Raw genomic sequence first — 18,054 nt, 5'->3', positions numbered from 1 at the left:
GGAACTAGAAAAAGAAGAAACGTAGCTAGAATTTAGTAGAGGAAGAAAAAAGAACAAAGAAAATCAGAAAGAAATAAAATAGAAATCAGAGTAAACAATAACAGAACATGGAAAGTAATAACCAGTTTTTCCACAAAAAGAAACAAATTGGCAATGCTTTACATTAACTAAGAAAAAAAAAGAGAGAAGACTCAAAAACCAAAATGAGAAAGGGAAGAGAAAATAGTACAGCATATAACCACAGAAATACATAGTGTGATAATAGATTAGTATAAACAATTATATGTTAACAATTCAGATAACTTAGAAAAAAAACCAGATAATCCCTAAAAATGCACAAGTTACCATGATTGAATCTCAGATCTTGAATCCAAAAAATAGGAAATCTTCTTAGACAAATAACAAGAAGTCAGGTTCAATTAGAAATCAAAAATCTCCCAGCACAGAAAAGCCCAAGACCATATGGTTTCGCTGGTGAATTCTACCAAACATTAAAAACTATATAATTAATGATGATCTTTATCAAAATCTTACAAGTAATGGAATAGAGGCAATACATTCAAAATCATTCCATGAGGTTATGGTTTCACTCTTATGTGGATCCTGAGAAACTTAACAGAAACCCATGGGGGAGGGGAAGGAAAAAAAAAAAAAAGAGGTTAGAGTGGGAGAGAGCCAAAGCATAGGAGACTGTTAAAAACTGAGAACAAACTGAGGGTTGATGGGGGGTGGGAGGGAGGGGAGGGTGGGTGATGGGTATTGAGGAGGGCACCTTTTGGGATGAGCACTGGGTGTTGTATGGAAACCAATTTGACAATAAATTTCATATATTAAAAAAAATAAAATAAAAAAAAAATCATTCCATGAGGCCATTACTACCCTGATACCAAAGCAGGATAAAAATGATACAAAAGCAAAAGAGTCTAATTTGTCCAGTATAAGTATTGCTACTCCAACTTTCTTTTGTGTGATAAACATTTCTCCACCCCTTCACTTTCAATCTGTAGGTGTCTTTAGGTCTAAAATGAATCTCTTGTAGGCAGCATATGGATGAGTCATTTTTTTTTATCCTTTTTGACACCCTATGTCTTTTGATTAGAACATTTAGTCCATTTACATTCAAAGTAATTATTGATAGATCTGTATTTATTCCCACTGTGTTACTTGTTTTGTCATTGTTCCTGGGGATTTTCTTTGATCCTTTCTTGTCTTTGTCACTCTTGGTCTCTCCTTTGCACTCGAAGAGCTCCCTTTAACATTTCTTGCAGGGCTGGTTTAGTGGTCATGAACTCCTTTAGTTTTTGTTTGCCTGGGAAACTCTTTATGTCTCCGTCTATTCAGAATGTTAGCCTTGCTGGATAGAGTATTCTTGGCTGCAGATTTTTCCTATTCAGTATTTTGAATACATCATGCCACTCCCTTCTGGCTTGTCAAGTTTCTGTTGAGAAATCTCCAGCTAGCATTATGAGGTTTCCCTTGTAAGTGAAGGACTTCTTTTGTCTTGCTGCTTTTAAGATTTTTTAGCACTGGATTTTGCAAATTTAATTACAATATGTCTTGGTGTTGACCTGCTTTTGTTGATTTTGATGGGAGTTCTCTGTGCCTCCTGGACCTGGATGTCTGTGAGGAAACCATTCTTACCATGTATCTTGAAGCATTGTTTCAAAGTTCTTCTTCCCTTCTTAGACAATCAGTAATTTTACAGGTAGCCACAAAAATAAAATGCCCTTCTTAGGAATACCTGCTCATCAACAAGCAAGTAGAGCATTCATTTTACAGATTGTCCACAGCAGATTCTTTTCCACATTTAAGTATGGAAATCTTCAACTGTACACAGAATAGGGAGAGTAGCATAATGAGCCCACACATTCACTCCCAGGCTGCAATAGCCATCCACATTCCATTACCGGTTTCTCCCTGCCATCCTGCATGGTGTTAGACCTCTGTCAATTAAAAAGTTGCTGACAAACAACACAGTAACAAGGAAATGTGTGTTTTGAGCAAAAGTGAATTATCTACACTGATGTGGATCATTGAGAATGAACTTTGGGGGAGGAAATTAGTCCAGACCCATTGAAATGATGAATGTCTGGAAAGTATACATTCACTGTATACGTTAACTATTACTCTGTTGGTTCTTGTTTTAGTTTTAACACAGTATGTGAGCATAGCAGGTTTCCTGTTTGGGTGGAAGTTTGAAAGCCGGGCTCCAGTGTGTTTTCCCCTTGTGCCTTCCAGGATCGAACAATACTACGAAGCCATCTTGGCTCTGTGGAACCAGCTGTACATCAACATGAAGAGCCTGGTGTCCTGGCACTACTGCATGATCGACATCGAGAAAATCAGGGCCATGACTATTGCCAAGGTACATCCTGAGGACCACGCAGGCTGCCTGGAGGAGGCGCCAAGCTGCCCCCTGTGGTGCTCGCTTCTGCCAGGCAGACCTTTTAGCAGGGCGGCTAATCTGTTCGTGTCTCATCTGAAGAGTCAGATCAGCCTGCCTGCGAGGCTCATCCCAAGTAGGATGGGAGGGATTTGCACACGGCTGGCTCTGGTACAAAAAGAAGTACTGACTGAAGCTACCTGACAAGCCAGAAGTACCCATGGAAAAGACACGTGGTCCTGTACTATCCTGGATCCTATTGTCCTTTGATGCAGTGGAAAGCTAGGTCATAAACTATTAACTGGATATCACAGAAGTGAATGGTGGGACAGAATTCATGGCATAACACTCAAAGCAGTCCTTCCTCTAGATCAGTGGTTTTCAAGTTGTGGTCTGAAGAATCCCGGCTTAAGGGGTTCCACTAGGGATAACAGGGCCAGGAGAGAGGTACAGAATGAGTAAGTCTGGGATCTCCTTTGTCCCCCTTTTCTCTTTGCGGTCAGAGCAGCTTTGCTGTGATCTGCTTTAGATTTGTGACTTCTGAGTAATATTTCCTTTGAAGAATAAAATTCTGTAGGAAAAATAAATTGACAGCCCACTGCTATGGTTCTGAGGAGCAATCTCGTAATTCTCCAGGACCTTTTATATCTTAACGGGTCTTTAACAAGGATTGCCTTAAGCCCCCCTCTAGCATAGGGCATTTCTGGGCACTCCCCTTGGTCACCCTGTGGGGGTAATCAAACACTCCTGCCTGGTTTACTTCCAGCTGAAAACCATGCGGCAGGAAGATTACATGAAGACAATATCTGACCTTGAGCTGCATTACCAAGAGTTCATCAGAAACAGCCAGGGCTCGGAGATGTTTGGAGATGATGACAAGCGGAAAATGCAGTCCCAGTTCACAGATGCCCAGAAGCACTACCAGACCCTGGTCATACAGCTCCCCGGCTACCCCCAGCACCAGACAGGTTTGGAGCGTCTATTCTCTTTGTTATCAACCACACACACAGCTTTAACAGAAAGTAGTTTGCACGAAACTGCACACACAGCTTTAACAGAAAATAGTTTCAGAATCAACTTTGAAAAATAACATATCAAAAGTCACTCATACACTAAATTTTCAGACTCAAATCAAAGAAGGAGCTGCAGTTTAGGCAGTACAGATGCTTTTTGAGGACAAGTACCCTTCTAGCTAGGAATTCTCTGACTTTTGTGGTCCTAACATATTTTTACAGTAACCACAACTGAAATCACTCATCATGGTTCCTGCCAAGATGTCAACCATAATAAAGTGATTGAAACCAACAGAGAACATGACAAGCAGGAAACATGGATGCTGATGGAGCTCCAGAAGATTCGCAGGCAGATGGAGCACTGTGAGGGCAGAATGAGCCTTAAGAACATCCTGCTAGCAGACCAAGGGTCTACGCACCACATCACAGTGAAAATAAATGAGCTGAAGGTAGGCATCCAGTGATATTTTGTTCGATTCCGGGTATATTATTTATCTGCAAGCTAATTAGAAAACCCTCCTGGTTTAAATACTTATAGGCAAGGAGCACTGATTTTCAAGAAAACAGGCTTCTAGCAGGATTTCCTTTTTTCTTTCCCTTACTTCCATATTTGTAGAAGGTTACCAGCCTGGGGATTAAAACACCTTCATGTTGGTTTGTGGATTGTTGAATCAGACTCCAGCGTTTTTCCTTTGTGCCCACATAGTACTTTGTTCATTTTTAAAGTTTTCATAAACATTAATTTGGTTGCTGCCTGAAACCACCTATGATATGGGCTAAACAAGTAGATTTTTTTTTTTTCAGTTTAGTTGTTTATTTTGAGAGAGACAGATAGAGCGTGAGTGAGTGGGGGAGAAGTGGAGAGAGAGAATCCCAAGCAGCCTGTCAGTGCAAAGCCCGGTCTGGGGCTCGAACTCACAAACTGTGAGATTATGACCAAGAGTCGGACGCTTAGCTGACTAAGTCACCCAGGTGCCCTGAATTATTTTTGTTTATAGACAGGAAACTGACATGGAGAGATTTGTTTGGTCGAGGGAGGTAAAACCTCAAAGCTACAGAGAGAGCTGGGACTACGGCCCAAGTGTAGTCAACTCCCAGCCCTGTGATCTTTCCTGCTCGGCCATGCCTGCGCACTGCATTGGGATATCTAAGATAATATATTCTGAGTAAGAGGGCCATGTTTACACAGTGCTGATAAGGCCTCCTCAAAGAAGGAAATGGAATGTCAACTCTATCTCTTGAGTCTTTTCCATTTAGTGGACTTCGTCAGGACAAAAAATGATCATAAGACTCACACAGTTCAATCAAGAGCTTTTCTTCTTTTTTGACAGAGTGTGCAGAATGATTCCCAGGCAATCGCTGAAGTTCTCAACCAGCTTAAAGATATGCTTGCTAACTTCAGAGGTTCAGAAAAATACTGCTATTTACAGAATGAAGTATTTGGACTGTTTCAGAAACTGGAAAATATCAATGGCGTTACAGATGGCTACTTAAATAGGTAAACGCCCCTAACATTTATCATAGATGTTTTGCTTTTCTCAAGCTTTGTCAGACTTCATTTGCTCTGTATGCCTGACTTACTACAGTCTTGCCTTACAGTTTTTTCTGTTCATTGCAGAATTTTGAGATAGTAATTTTGAGATAGTACTTTTGTAGATACTGTGCTTTTGAGATAGTAATTTTGAGATGTTAATTCCACTGTAGTGAAACCTAACGTGTTTTACAGCTGAGATATATGCTGTAAGAGTCAGGACTTAGAATTCTTCAATTAATGCAGAATGGCTGTCTGAAAGATGATATGGGGGTGGGGGAGGAGTTTATGGCTCCTGCAGCTTAGAAATAGGCAAAATAAATTTTTATCGGCTTCTTTAATTAATAGTGGCAAGAGCCAAATGTTCAAAGGCTAATTACGTCACTGGCAATATTATTTGCCTCCTTTGCTCTTTACAGCTTATGCACAGTAAGAGCTCTACTCCAAGCTATCCTGCAGACAGAAGACATGTTAAAGGTTTATGAAGCCAGACTCACTGAAGAGGAAACCGTGTGCCTGGATCTGGATAAAGTGGAAGCTTACCGCTGCGGACTGAAGGTAACTGAAAGTTCTATTCAGTTTATAACCACTGTTACAAACAGTATTATGGGAAATCATGCAGGACTACTCAGTACCCAAATCCAAGGCTTCACTAAGTTTTCATGAGTTTGAGGATTACTGGATTTCATCAGCCACACATGGTTGATATCTGTTGTTATCTCTAGCACACTGCTTTCTAGAGTGTACTATTAGGAGCTATGTGCAGATGTAATTTGTGGTGAGATTTGTTTGGGGAATGCAGAGTTAAACATAATTGAACTGGTTTCTTCACTATAGGACTTTTCTTCTGCTTTAATATATTCATATGTATTATAATTATTCAGGAATGGAATAGAGTATGGTATTTAGCATTTCTCAAACAAATATACACACTGAATCCTTTATTAAGGGGGTAGCTTAATAAGTAAGGAGATATTTATTGACATAAATAATGGGAAATGCAATCAGCAAATATATTTTTCTGGCTTGATTATCACTTAAAGATACAAATATTCCAAGAGATTAATTTGTACTCTTTCTTTCTCTCATGACAGAAAATCAAAAATGACTTGAACTTGAAGAAGTCATTGTTGGCCACCATGAAGACAGAGCTGCAGAAAGCCCAGCAGATCCACTCCCAAACCTCACAACAATATCCACTTTATGACCTGGATCTGGGCAAGTTCAGTGACAAAGTCACACAGCTGACAGACCGCTGGCAAAAAATAGACAAACAGATAGACTACAGGTGTGCCAACTTCCTTCCCTACTTTCTTCCCATTTGGTTGTTCCAAGATAGCGTCACTTGAATTTGTCATTCTAAAAGCAGTGGTTTGATTTGCTGTGTAAGTTAGGCGTAAGAGGCACTCTGTTCACGGACTGTCTGGAGTCAGCTTTGTCGCAAATGAGGGAAGCAGGAACCCAAGCTTGAACCAACCCATACCAGGTACTCTCCAGGCTCTTAGGGAAATAGTGGAAGCCATTGATCAGGCCCTTTTGGGCCCTATAAACTCTTGCTAGGATTGTTGGAAGGAGTAGATGTTTTGAGTGAGTATTCTTCTGAAATTTAAGAAAATTAAATCTTCTACAAAAGGAATGCCTTCTTCCAAATGAGGGTTTAAAAAGTCTCTTCACTTTTGCAAGTAGTTCATTTTACTAACAGTGCTTTTACCTTTATTGATAACTAATTCCTATGTCATATAATTTGCCCATTGAAAGTGTATAATCCAGTGGATTTTATTATATTTAAAATTATGTAACCATCACTGCAATCTATGTCTAGAACATTTTCTTTGTGCTAAAAAAAGAGCCCTGTACCCATTATCACTAATTTCCCATTACCTCCCAATCCTCCAGGCCTAAACAACCACCAGTCTTTTCCTCTGTCTCTCTAGATTTGTCTATTCCAGACATTTCGCATGAAGGGATCATATATCATGTGCTCCTTTGTGACTTTTTTCCACTCAGCATAATGTTTTCAGGGTTCATCCTTGGTGTAGCATGTTTTAGTACTTCATTCCTTTTTATGACTGAATAATATTGTATCGTATAGATATACTTACTACATTTTATTTTATTTTATTTTATTTTATTTTATTTTATTTTATTTTATTTTATTTTTTACTTTCATTCATTCATGATTTTTGGCTATCATGAAAAATGTCACCATGAAAATTCACGTATAACTTTTTGTAGGGAGGCATGTTTGCAATTCTCTTGAGCACGCAGCAGGTGGAATGACTGGGTCATATGATAGCTCTGTTAAATAGTCTCAGGACCAGTAGCACTGCTTTTCTGATTTTATCATATCTATCTTCTGCAGATTATGGGACCTGGAGAAACAAATCAAGCAACTGAGGAATTACCGTGATAACTATCAGGCCTTCTGCAAGTGGCTCTATGATGCCAAACGCCGTCAGGATTCCTTAGAATCCATGAAGTTTGGGGATTCCAACACAGTCCTGCGATTTTTGAATGAGCAGAAGGTACAAGCCAGTTTGTCACTTCCTTAGATAACATTGAGGGTGCACTGTATTTTCCTCTGGTTTTCATAGCAGTGTCTAGGTTTGAAATGATATATTTTTTTAAAGACTTTTTTAAATGTTTATTTACTGAGAGAGAGTGAGAACGTGAGCAGGGAAGAGGCAGAGACAGAGAGGGAGAGAAAATCCCAAGCAGGCTTCATGCTGTCAGTGTAGAGACTGACATGAACCGTGAGAGCATGACCTGAGCTGAAATCAACAATCGGATGTTTATCCGACTGAGTCACCCAATACCCTGAAGTGGTGTTTGATATTACTAGTCCATTTGGTGAATGCTTGCATAAGGCCCAGTGGAAAAACAGTTGAGATATTGAAAGGAAATCATCGTGGAAATCAATTGTAAAAGAAATAATGTAACATTGTAGTAAAGTATCTTTATAAATTGAGGTGATAGGATCAGAAAAGTGTACAGATTTGAAAGATTCCTCTTAGAGAGTAAGAAGTCGAAAATCTTGCTTACTCTTCTGAAGGAAAAACATGCTCATCTTCTAAGGCTGACCTGTGAGAATACGAGTTCACTGCACATAGTCATAAACTGTGGAAAACCAGTTGTTCAGCAGTGAAATAGCATTTATTTAAAAACATTTATATACTTCAACGCTTATAAATATTTTACTTTTTGTCTAGAACTTGCACAATGAAATCTGTGGCAAGCGAGACAAATCAGATGAAGTACAGAAAATCGCCGAACTTTGTGCAAATTCGATTAAGGTATGTTCGTTTCACAAAGAATGTTGGCATCTCATCAAGAATAATGGTAAGTGCTTGCTTTGGCAGCACACCTACTAAAACTGGAATGATACAGAGGATATTAGCATGGTTCTTGTGTAAGAATGACATGCACATTTGTGAAGTGTTCCATATTTTAAAAGTATATATTTTTAACTGCATTATTTTCTGATTTACTCGAAAGAGTATAAACTTCTTGAGGATAGCAATTGTGGCTTTTATGTGTTCTCTCCTGAACATACCGTGAAAAGTTTGTTATCCATTTACTTGAATTCATTGCACGTTGGCAATATCAGTGAAGTGCCTGGTCTTCATTCTTTACACTGGTAATATGGGTAAAAATCTTCCTGTAGCATATAAAGATGTACTCCTTGGTTTAATAATGTAATGTTAGTGACTTGGACACTATCAATGCATGGTAGCCTTTGGGGTTGGTCATGAGAAACACAGCTTGATGATTTAGAACCATGAAATTGTAGCTGTCAGTGACTCTGTGAAATTCATTGAGTATATTTGTCTTAAACCTTTTATTCTGTAGGATTATGAACTCCAGCTGGCATCATACACCTCAGGATTGGAAACCCTACTGAACATACCTATCAAGAGAACCATGGTTCAGTCTCCCTCTGGGGTGATTCTGCAAGAGGTATGTACATCGTTACGTATTTCTTAGAGCCAGCCCTTCCTGCACCTTCATTGTCCCTGCCTTCTTCCTGTCTTCCCTGCAGACCCTGAATTCACCCCTAGTTATAGGGTCTCCACTCCCAAAGGGTTTAATAGCAGGTTATGCTCCTTTAGTAGGAGTCATCAATACTGGAGTGATTTTAGGAGGCGGTTAGTGGAAGACTGGATCTGTTGTTTATATAGTAGGATCTTGGTAGAAACTGGGCTTAAATTCTGGGTTTAGTGAGGGAAGCTTTTAACAAGTAGAAGATGTCTAGTCGATTTTTAAAAGACAACTTCTTCCCAAAGATGACAGAGAACATCACCCATCAGATGGTTTAGGGGAAACACTCTAGAGGGATAAGGATAGGATACAATGTTGTTAGCCTTTTGTGGTGCTTCCAGATTTTGGAATTAGCACACATGAAGGAAGGGAGTTCACTCTTTATTTGTGTTAATTTTTAAGTGTTTATTTGTTTTTGAGAGGGAGTATGTGAGCAGGGGAGGGGCAGAGAAGGAGAGGGAGGGAGAATCCTAAGCAGGTTCCACACTGTCAATGCAGAGCCCAATGCAGGGCTCAAACTCCCAAACCATGAGATCGTGACCTGAGCTGAAATCAAGAATCAGACACTTAACCAACTGAGCCACCCAGGCACTCCAGGAATTCACTCTTAAATTATAATTTCACTATTTCATTGATTTAGGAAACAAAATTGGTCAGCTTGCATGGGACATTTTTTTAATGCAATAATTGTTTTTTTCTTTTTTTCTTTCACCCCTTTTTTGCAAGGCTGCAGATATGCATGCTCGATACATAGAACTACTTACAAGGTCTGGAGACTATTATAGGTTCTTAAGTGAGATGCTGAAGAGTTTGGAAGATCTGAAGGTAATTTACTTAATTTATTTCCTTGGAGTATTGGAAAAGAAAATGGAATAGAACCTTATTATTACTGCCTCATTAGAACATGGATCTGGACATACTCCCTGGTATATACTCACTGTTGTAGAATTTGTTCAAAAGTCAGGGGTTAGTTCTGTGCTTCAGGATACTGCTCTGAATGGAGTTAGGTGATATTTACAAAATTCTAGCTGCTTTACCTTACGAAAAAAACCCCATTAATTTCATTTACTGTTTGGTCAAGGATTTTGCTTTTTTTGTTTGTGTGTGTTTTCTCTCTCTCTCTCTTTTTTTTTTATGTTTATTTATATTTGGGAGAGAGACACAGAGCATAAGTGGGGGAGGGGCAGAGAGAGAGAGAGACAGACAGATAGAATCTGAAACAGGCTTCAGGCTCCCAGCTGTCAGCACAGAGCCCAGTGCTAACTATGAGATCATGACCTGAGCCGAAGTCAGATGCTTAACCAACTGGGCCACCCAGGTGCCCCATGTGTTTTTTAAATTAAGGAAGAGAACATCCTGGACTGGCTGGATTTGGATTTTTTTTTTATCAACATACAGATTTGCTTTATCAAATTTTTATGTTTTTATCAACATTGAAAACATCTGATTGTTTAATTTATTCGTCATTTCCAATACATGCATTGAGTTTGTATGGAAATTTAATACCTTGAAATAAAGGAAACGTAACTTATGAAATCTTAAGCTTTTGATCTTGGAAGAAATCACCTCATTTACACATGAGGCAGGGAACCTCAAAGACGCTGTATTATTTGCTAAGATCATACAGGCAGTTGATGGAAGAATTACGATGAGAATACAGATTTCGTGGGGGGTTTTGTCCAGTAGCTTTTGCTTTATGTCACTCTTTCTATGTGTGCTTATGTGTGTGGTGTGCATGTGCACATGTGCAGGTGTGGGAAGAGACACGAGAACACACAATGGTCTGGGAGGGGGGAAAAGACTGTTTCTTTTTTTAGGACGTGAGAGGTTTTCCTTTCATCCTAATTTCTGATTTCACTTCCGCAGCTGAAAAACACCAAGATTGAAGTTTTGGAAGAGGAGCTCAGACTGGCCCGAGATGCCAACTCTGAAAACTGCAATAAGAACAAATTCCTTGACCAGAACCTGCAGAAGTACCAGGCGGAATGTTCCCAGTTCAAAGCCAAGCTTGTGAGCCTGGAGGAGCTGAAGAGGCAGGCAGAGCTGGACGGCAAGTCGGCCAAGCAAAACCTGGACAAGTGCTACGGCCAAATAAAAGAACTCAATGAGAAGATCACCAGGCTGACCTACGAGATCGAGGATGAGAAGCGAAGACGGAAGGCCGTGGAAGACAGGTTTGACCAACAGAAGAATGACTATGACCAGCTGCAGAAGGCAAGGCAGTGTGAAAAGGAGAGCCTTGGCTGGCAGAAAATGGAGTCTGAGAAAGCCATCAAAGAGAAGGAGTACGAGATAGAAAGGTTGAGGGTTCTGCTGCAGGAGGAGGGCGCCCGGAAGAGAGAATATGAAAGTGAGCTGGCAAAGGTAAGAAACCACTATAATGAGGAGATGAGTAATTTAAGGAACAAGTATGAAACAGAGATTAACATCACGAAGACCACCATCAAGGAGATATCCATGCAAAAAGAGGACGATTCCAAAAATCTCCGAAACCAGCTTGATAGGCTCTCGAGGGAAAATCGAGATCTGAAGGACGAGATTGTCAGGCTCAACGACAGCATTCTGCAGACCACCGAGCAGCGAAGGCGGGCCGAAGAAGATGCCCTGCAGCAAAAAGCCTGTGGCTCTGAGATGATGCAGAAGAAGCAGCATCTGGAGATGGAGCTTAAGCAGGTCATCCAGCAGCGCTCCGAGGACAATGCTCGGCACAAACAATCCCTGGAAGAGGCTGCAAAGACCATTCAGGACAAAAACAAGGAGATTGAGAGACTCAAAGCTGAGTTTCAGGAGGAGGCCAAGCGCCGCTGGGAATATGAAAATGAACTGGCTAAGGTAAGGAACAATTACGACGAGGAAATCATCAGCTTAAAAAACCAGTTCGAGACTGAGATCAACATCACCAAGACCACCATCCACCAGCTCACCATGCAGAAGGAAGAGGACACCAGTGGCTACCGAGCCCAGATCGACAGCCTCACCAGAGAAAACCGCAGCCTATCCGAGGAAGTAAAGCGACTGAAGAACACGTTAGCCCAGACCACCGAGAACCTCAGGAGGGTCGAAGAAGACGTCCAACAGCAAAAGGCCACGGGCTCGGAGGTGTCGCAGAGGAAACAGCAGCTGGAGATTGAGCTGAGGCAGGTCACTCAGATGCGGACGGAAGAGAGCCTGAGATACAAGCAGTCGCTCGATGATGCCGCCAAGACCATCCAGGATAAAAACAAGGAGATCGAGAGGTTAAAACAACTGATAGAAACGGAAACCAGTGAACGGAAACGCCTGGAAGAGGAGAACGCTAAATTACAGAGGGCCCAGTATGATCTGCAGAAAGCAAATAATAGCGCGACGGAGACGATAAGCAAGCTGAAGGTTCAGGAGCAAGAGCTCACGCGCCTGAGGATCGACTACGAGCGGGTGTCCCAGGAGAGGGCTGTGAAGGACCAGGACATCACGAGATTTCAGAGTTCTCTGAAGGACCTGCAGCTGCAGAAGCAGAAAGTGGAGGAGGAGCTGAATCGGCTGAGGAGGACCGCCTCGGAAGACTCCTTGAAGAGGAAGAAGCTGGAGGAGGAGCTGGAAGGCATGAGGAGGTCTCTGAAGGAGCAGGCGATAAAAATCACCAGCCTGACCCAGCAGCTGGAGCAAGCATCCATCATTAAGAAACGGAGCGAGGACGACCTCCGGCAGCAGAGGGACGTGTTGGAAGGCCACCTGAGGGACAAGCAGAGGACCCAGGAAGAGCTGAGAAGGCTCTCCGCGGAGGTCGAGGCCTTGAGACGCCAGCTGCTGCAGGAACAAGAGAATGTCAAACAGGCTCACCTGAGGAACGAGCATTTCCAGAAGGCGATAGAGGATAAAAGCAGGAGCTTAAATGAAAGCAAGATAGAAATCGAGAGGCTGCAGTGTCTCACGGAGAACCTGACCAAGGAGCACTTGATGTTGGAGGAGGAGCTTCGGAACCTGAGGCTGGAATACGACGACCTCAGGAGGAGCCGGAGCGAGGCGGATAGTGATAGAAATGCAACCATCTCTGAACTCAGGAGCCAGCTGCAGATCAGCAACAACCGGACCCTGGAACTGCAGGGGCTGATTAATGATTTACAGAGAGAGAGGGAAAATTTGAGACAGGAAATTGAGAAATTCCAAAAGCAGGCTTTAGAGGTATTCACAAATATTTGATCACAGCTTCCCTGTCCTTCAAATAATTCCCTCCATTTTCATCTCATCTCAGCTGTGCTCCTGCTAACTGGGATGGCCACTTACAGAAAGTCTAATTTTTCTCCTTATTGCTGTACTACTAGCTGTCATAACCCAGGCCACTGCTTGAAAGCAATTTGCCCTCTTTGCCCTTCTGTCCTGTTCCCGCATCAATACCAATCTGTGTGTCACCTCTGTTTGGCCGTGCTTTTCAAACTTTAGCACACCATCAGGTTTAACACCTGAGAGCTTGTCCTCTGACTATTCCAGTCTGTTTTCTAGAAGATAGCTCTTACTTAGCGAGCTATGACCTGCATTTTTTTCATTAAAATTTTCCTAAATAAAAGCCATTGTAAAGGTATTGTCTATGCAATTTTGAAATCACTTTTTCTTGCTTGCTTACACGGCTTTTCTGCATGCATGACATGTTCTCTTTTGATCACGACCCTGATGTGTTTGTTTTTGCTAGGTTTTTCTTTTAACCCCTAGTTTAAAAATACCTTCTTTAAGTTCTAATACGTTTGACTTCTATAGACAATATTTGTGTGGGGCTGGGTGTAGGGTGTGTATATGCCCATAGATTTATTTTGTTTTATTAAACATGTTAGTATAGCTGTAAGAGGGGAGATGTAGGTATAGCAGGTGTGATAACCTGGGACAAAATTCCCCATATTTTTTCAAACCATTATTTCTGTTAAGAGTAAGACAGGTCTATAACTTCTCCTAGTTCCTTCTAAAAAAAAAAGAGTAAGTATGATGCCATTTATCAAAGTGGCAACATACCTCTACAGAATTTTTTTTTCATAATTTATAAGATAACAAAATAGCAGTATATCCAGGGAAAATAGAGGAAGTTCAAACTAAGTTTTATTTTTTAAGTGTAGGAAAAGAGGAATTATAACCCTATGATACGATCAAAACGTTATTTCTTCCCATTTCTTTCTTTTTAAATTCTAGGCATCTAATCGGATTCAGGAATCAAAGAACCAGTGCACTCAGGTGGTGCAGGAAAGAGAGAGCCTTCTAGTGAAAATCAAAGTTCTGGAGCAAGACAAGAGCAGGCTGCAGAGGCTGGAGGATGAGCTCACTCGCGCGAAAGCAACGCTGGATGTGGAAAGCAGGGTGAAACAACGCCTCGAGTGTGAGAAACAGCAAATCCAGAATGACCTCAATCAATGGAAAACCCAGTACTCCCGCAAGGAAGAGACAATTAGGAAGATCGAGTCGGAAAGAGAAAAGAGTGAGAGAGAGAAGAACAGCCTTAGGAGTGAGATCGAAAGACTCCAGGCAGAGATCAAGAGGATTGAGGAGCGGTACAGGCGCAAGTTGGAGGACTCCACCAGGGAGACGCAGTCACAGCTGGAAACAGAGCGCTCCCGACTTCAGAGGGAAATCGACAAACTCAAGCAGCGCCCCTATGGGTCCCATCGGGAGACCCAGACAGAATATGAGTGGACGGTTGACTCCTCAAAGCTGGTGTTCGATGGACTGAGGAAGAAGGTAACGGCCATGCAGCTCTATGAGTGCCAGCTAATTGACAAAACAACCTTGGACAAACTGCTGAAGGGGAAAAAGTCCGTGGAAGAAGTTGCTTCTGAAATCCAGCCTTTCCTTCGGGGTGCAGGGGCTATCGCTGGAGCATCTGCTTCCCCTAAGGAAAAGTACTCTCTGGTAGAGGCCAAAAGGAAGAAATTAATCACCCCGGAATCCACAGTCATGCTCCTGGAAGCCCAGGCAGCTACAGGCGGTATAATTGATCCCCATAGGAATGAGAAGCTGACTGTTGACAACGCGATCGCTCGGGACCTCATCGACTTCGATGACCGTCAACAGATATACACAGCAGAGAAAGCTATCACTGGTTTCGACGATCCGTTTTCAGGCAAGACCGTATCTGTTTCAGAAGCCATCAAGAAAAATCTGATTGATAGAGAAACCGGAATGCGCCTGCTGGAAGCCCAGATTGCTTCAGGGGGTGTGGTGGACCCCGTGAATAGCGTCTTTTTGCCGAAAGACGTAGCCTTGGCCCGTGGGCTGATTGACAGGGATTTGTATCGGTCCTTGAATGATCCCCGAGATAGTCAGAAGAACTTTGTGGATCCAGTCACCAAAAAGAAGGTCAGTTACATGCAGCTGAGAGAACGGTGCAGAATCGAACCACACACTGGTCTGCTCCTGTTGTCAGTGCAGAAGAGAAGTATGTCCTTCCAAGGAATCAGACAACAGGTGACCGTCTCTGAGCTGGTGGATTCCGGTATATTGAGACCATCCACTGTAAATGAACTGGAATCAGGTCAGATTTCTTATGATGAGGTTGGCGAGAGAATTAAAGACTTCCTTCAGGGTTCAAGTTGCATAGCGGGCATATACAATGAGACCACGAAACAGAAGCTTGGCATTTATGAGGCCATGAAAATTGGCTTGGTCCGACCTGGTACTGCCCTGGAGTTGCTGGAAGCCCAAGCAGCTACTGGCTTTATAGTGGATCCTGTTAGCAACTTGAGGCTACCAGTGGAAGAAGCCTACAAAAGAGGCCTGGTGGGTATTGAGTTCAAAGAGAAGCTCCTGTCTGCAGAACGAGCTGTCACCGGATATAATGATCCTGAAACGGGAAACATCATCTCTTTGTTCCAAGCCATGAACAAGGAACTCATTGAAAAGGGCCATGGCATTCGTTTATTGGAAGCACAGATTGCAACCGGGGGGATCATCGACCCGAAGGAGAGCCATCGCCTGCCAGTTGACATGGCGTACAAGAGGGGCTACTTTAATGAGGAGCTCAGTGAGATTCTCTCGGATCCAAGTGACGATACAAAAGGATTCTTTGACCCCAACACAGAAGAAAATCTTACCTATCTTCAGCTAAAAGAAAGATGCATCAAGGATGAAGAAACAGGGCTCTGTCTTCTGCCCCTGAAAGAAAAGAAGAAAGAGGTGCAGACATCACAAAAGAATACCCTCAGGAAGCGCAGAGTGGTCATCGTTGACCCAGAGACCAACAAGGAGATGTCTGTTCAGGAGGCCTACAAGAAGGGCCTTATAGATTATGAAACCTTCAGAGAACTGTGTGAGCAGGAGTGCGAGTGGGAAGAAATAACCATCACTGGATCTGACGGCTCCACCAGGGTGGTCCTGGTAGACAGGAAGACAGGCAGTCAGTATGATATTCAAGAGGCTATTGACAAGGGCCTCATTGACAGGAAGTTCTTTGATCAGTACCGATCTGGCAGCCTCAGCCTCACTCAGTTTGCTGATATGATCTCCCTGAAAAACGGCGTGGGCAACAGCAGCGGCATAGGTGGTGGCATCAGTGACGACGTTTTCAGCAACAGCCGACATGAGTCAGTAAGTAAGATTTCTACCATATCCAGTGTCAGGAACATAACCATCAGGAGCAGCTCTCTGTCTGACCCCCTGGAAGAATCAAGCCCCATTGCAGCCATCTTTGACACAGAAAACCTAGAGAAGATCTCCATTACAGAGGGAATAGAGCGGGGCATTGTCGATAGCATCACTGGTCAGAGGCTTCTGGAAGCTCAGGCTTGCACAGGTGGCATCATCCACCCAACGAGTGGTCAGAAGCTCTCACTTCAGGATGCAGTCTCCCAGGGCCTGATTGACCAAGATATGGCCACCAGGCTGAAGCCCGCTCAGAAAGCCTTCATTGGCTTTGAAGGTGTGAAGGGAAAGAAGAAGATGTCAGCAGCAGAGGCGGTAAAAGAAAAATGGCTCCCCTATGAGGCAGGTCAGCGCTTTCTGGAGTTCCAATACCTCACTGGAGGCCTTGTTGACCCAGAAGTGCATGGGAGGATAAGCACGGAAGAAGCCATCAGGAAAGGATTCATCGACGGCCGAGCAGCTCAGAGGCTGCAAGACACCAGCAGCTATGCCAAAATCCTGACCTGCCCCAAAACCAAATTAAAAATATCCTATAAGGATGCCATGAATCGCTCCATGGTGGAAGATATCACTGGCCTACGCCTTCTGGAGGCCGCCTCTGTTTCTTCCAAGGGCTTGCCTAGCCCTTACAACATGTCTTCTGCCCCAGGCTCCCGATCGGGCTCCCGCTCTGGCTCCCGCTCCGGCTCCCGCTCTGGCTCTCGCTCTGGTTCCCGAAGTGGGTCCCGGAGAGGAAGCTTTGATGCAACAGGGAATTCTTCCTACTCTTACTCCTACTCCTTTAGCAGTAGCTCTATTGGGCACTAGTAGTCAGTTAGTTGCTACTTCCTTGGCTTCACTTATGTGAATTTTCACTTTACTAAATACTAACAAAAGAAAACCTAGTGCTTGCAGTATAGTGATAGAGTTTCAATGATTAAGAAGATATACCCTTGGTTGAAATCAAATACTGTTCTGGCTTTTTATCTTCTCAGCTCATCTAACATATCTAATACACTGGATGTAGTGTGTCTGAAATGGTAATCAGTTGTAAGGATAGCACAAATTGAATCTAGAGTTCGTTCCTTCTGTGTTTAGTTTTTTTGATTGGTTCTTGTACTTCTTTTGGCCTATAATACAGATTTCTGTTCTTGGAGATGAAATTAAGTTGATTATTGATATTCTAGACATCATTCTGTTTTTCATCTAAATATTTCCATTTTCTGTATTAGGAGAAAATTACCCATCCCATTCTCCCCAGAATACTCCACCCCAAACCCAAACATTTTGGAATGAGTCTCCTTTAGGTTTAGATTGTGGATTGTGTAACCTATATACTCTTCAATGCACCTGTTTGGTTCGGCATTAATTTGACTATATGTGCGTGATAGCAGCAATCTTTGCTTTTCTTTGGTCAAACTTTTCTGTTTATTTTGCTTGTCATTTACTATGTACTTTAAAAAGGTGTCTTTATGAAGTTTGCGATTCTGGCAATAAACTTTTAGACTTTTGAA

The 18,054-nt window shown here is 42.4% G+C and overlaps 1 protein-coding gene and 1 non-coding gene across 3 annotated transcripts in view; both read left to right on the top strand.

Annotated features, from left to right (window-relative positions):
• DSP (desmoplakin) overlaps window positions 1-18,054 on the top strand; it is a 48,721-nt gene extending 30,667 nt beyond the window's left edge. The window contains exons 13-24 of one of the 2 annotated variants that reach the window (XM_086706334.1): window positions 2,239-2,365; window positions 3,150-3,351; window positions 3,619-3,845; window positions 4,728-4,894; window positions 5,347-5,485; window positions 6,022-6,215; window positions 7,290-7,452; window positions 8,137-8,220; window positions 8,777-8,884; window positions 9,692-9,790; window positions 10,832-13,126; window positions 14,120-18,054. In XM_086706334.1, the coding sequence (XP_086562460.1) occupies window positions 2,239-2,365; window positions 3,150-3,351; window positions 3,619-3,845; window positions 4,728-4,894; window positions 5,347-5,485; window positions 6,022-6,215; window positions 7,290-7,452; window positions 8,137-8,220; window positions 8,777-8,884; window positions 9,692-9,790; window positions 10,832-13,126; window positions 14,120-17,368 (7,054 nt within the window). In that variant the 3' untranslated portion in view covers window positions 17,369-18,054. The remainder of the gene's footprint in view (window positions 1-2,238; window positions 2,366-3,149; window positions 3,352-3,618; window positions 3,846-4,727; window positions 4,895-5,346; window positions 5,486-6,021; window positions 6,216-7,289; window positions 7,453-8,136; window positions 8,221-8,776; window positions 8,885-9,691; window positions 9,791-10,831; window positions 13,127-14,119) is intronic. The other variant, XM_086706337.1, reaches the window with a different exon arrangement.
• LOC112853811 (U6 spliceosomal RNA) lies at window positions 8,271-8,377 on the top strand. The gene has a single exon (XR_003222938.1). It is a non-coding gene; the product is annotated as a U6 spliceosomal RNA (small nuclear RNA).

The sequence above is a fragment of the Puma concolor genome, chromosome B2 (assembly GCF_028749965.1).
Source record: "Puma concolor isolate L17-30 chromosome B2, mPumCon1.1.hap2, whole genome shotgun sequence".
In the NCBI taxonomy this organism is placed as follows: Eukaryota; Metazoa; Chordata; class Mammalia; order Carnivora; family Felidae; genus Puma; species Puma concolor.
This window is presented reverse-complemented; position numbering and strand designations above follow the sequence as displayed.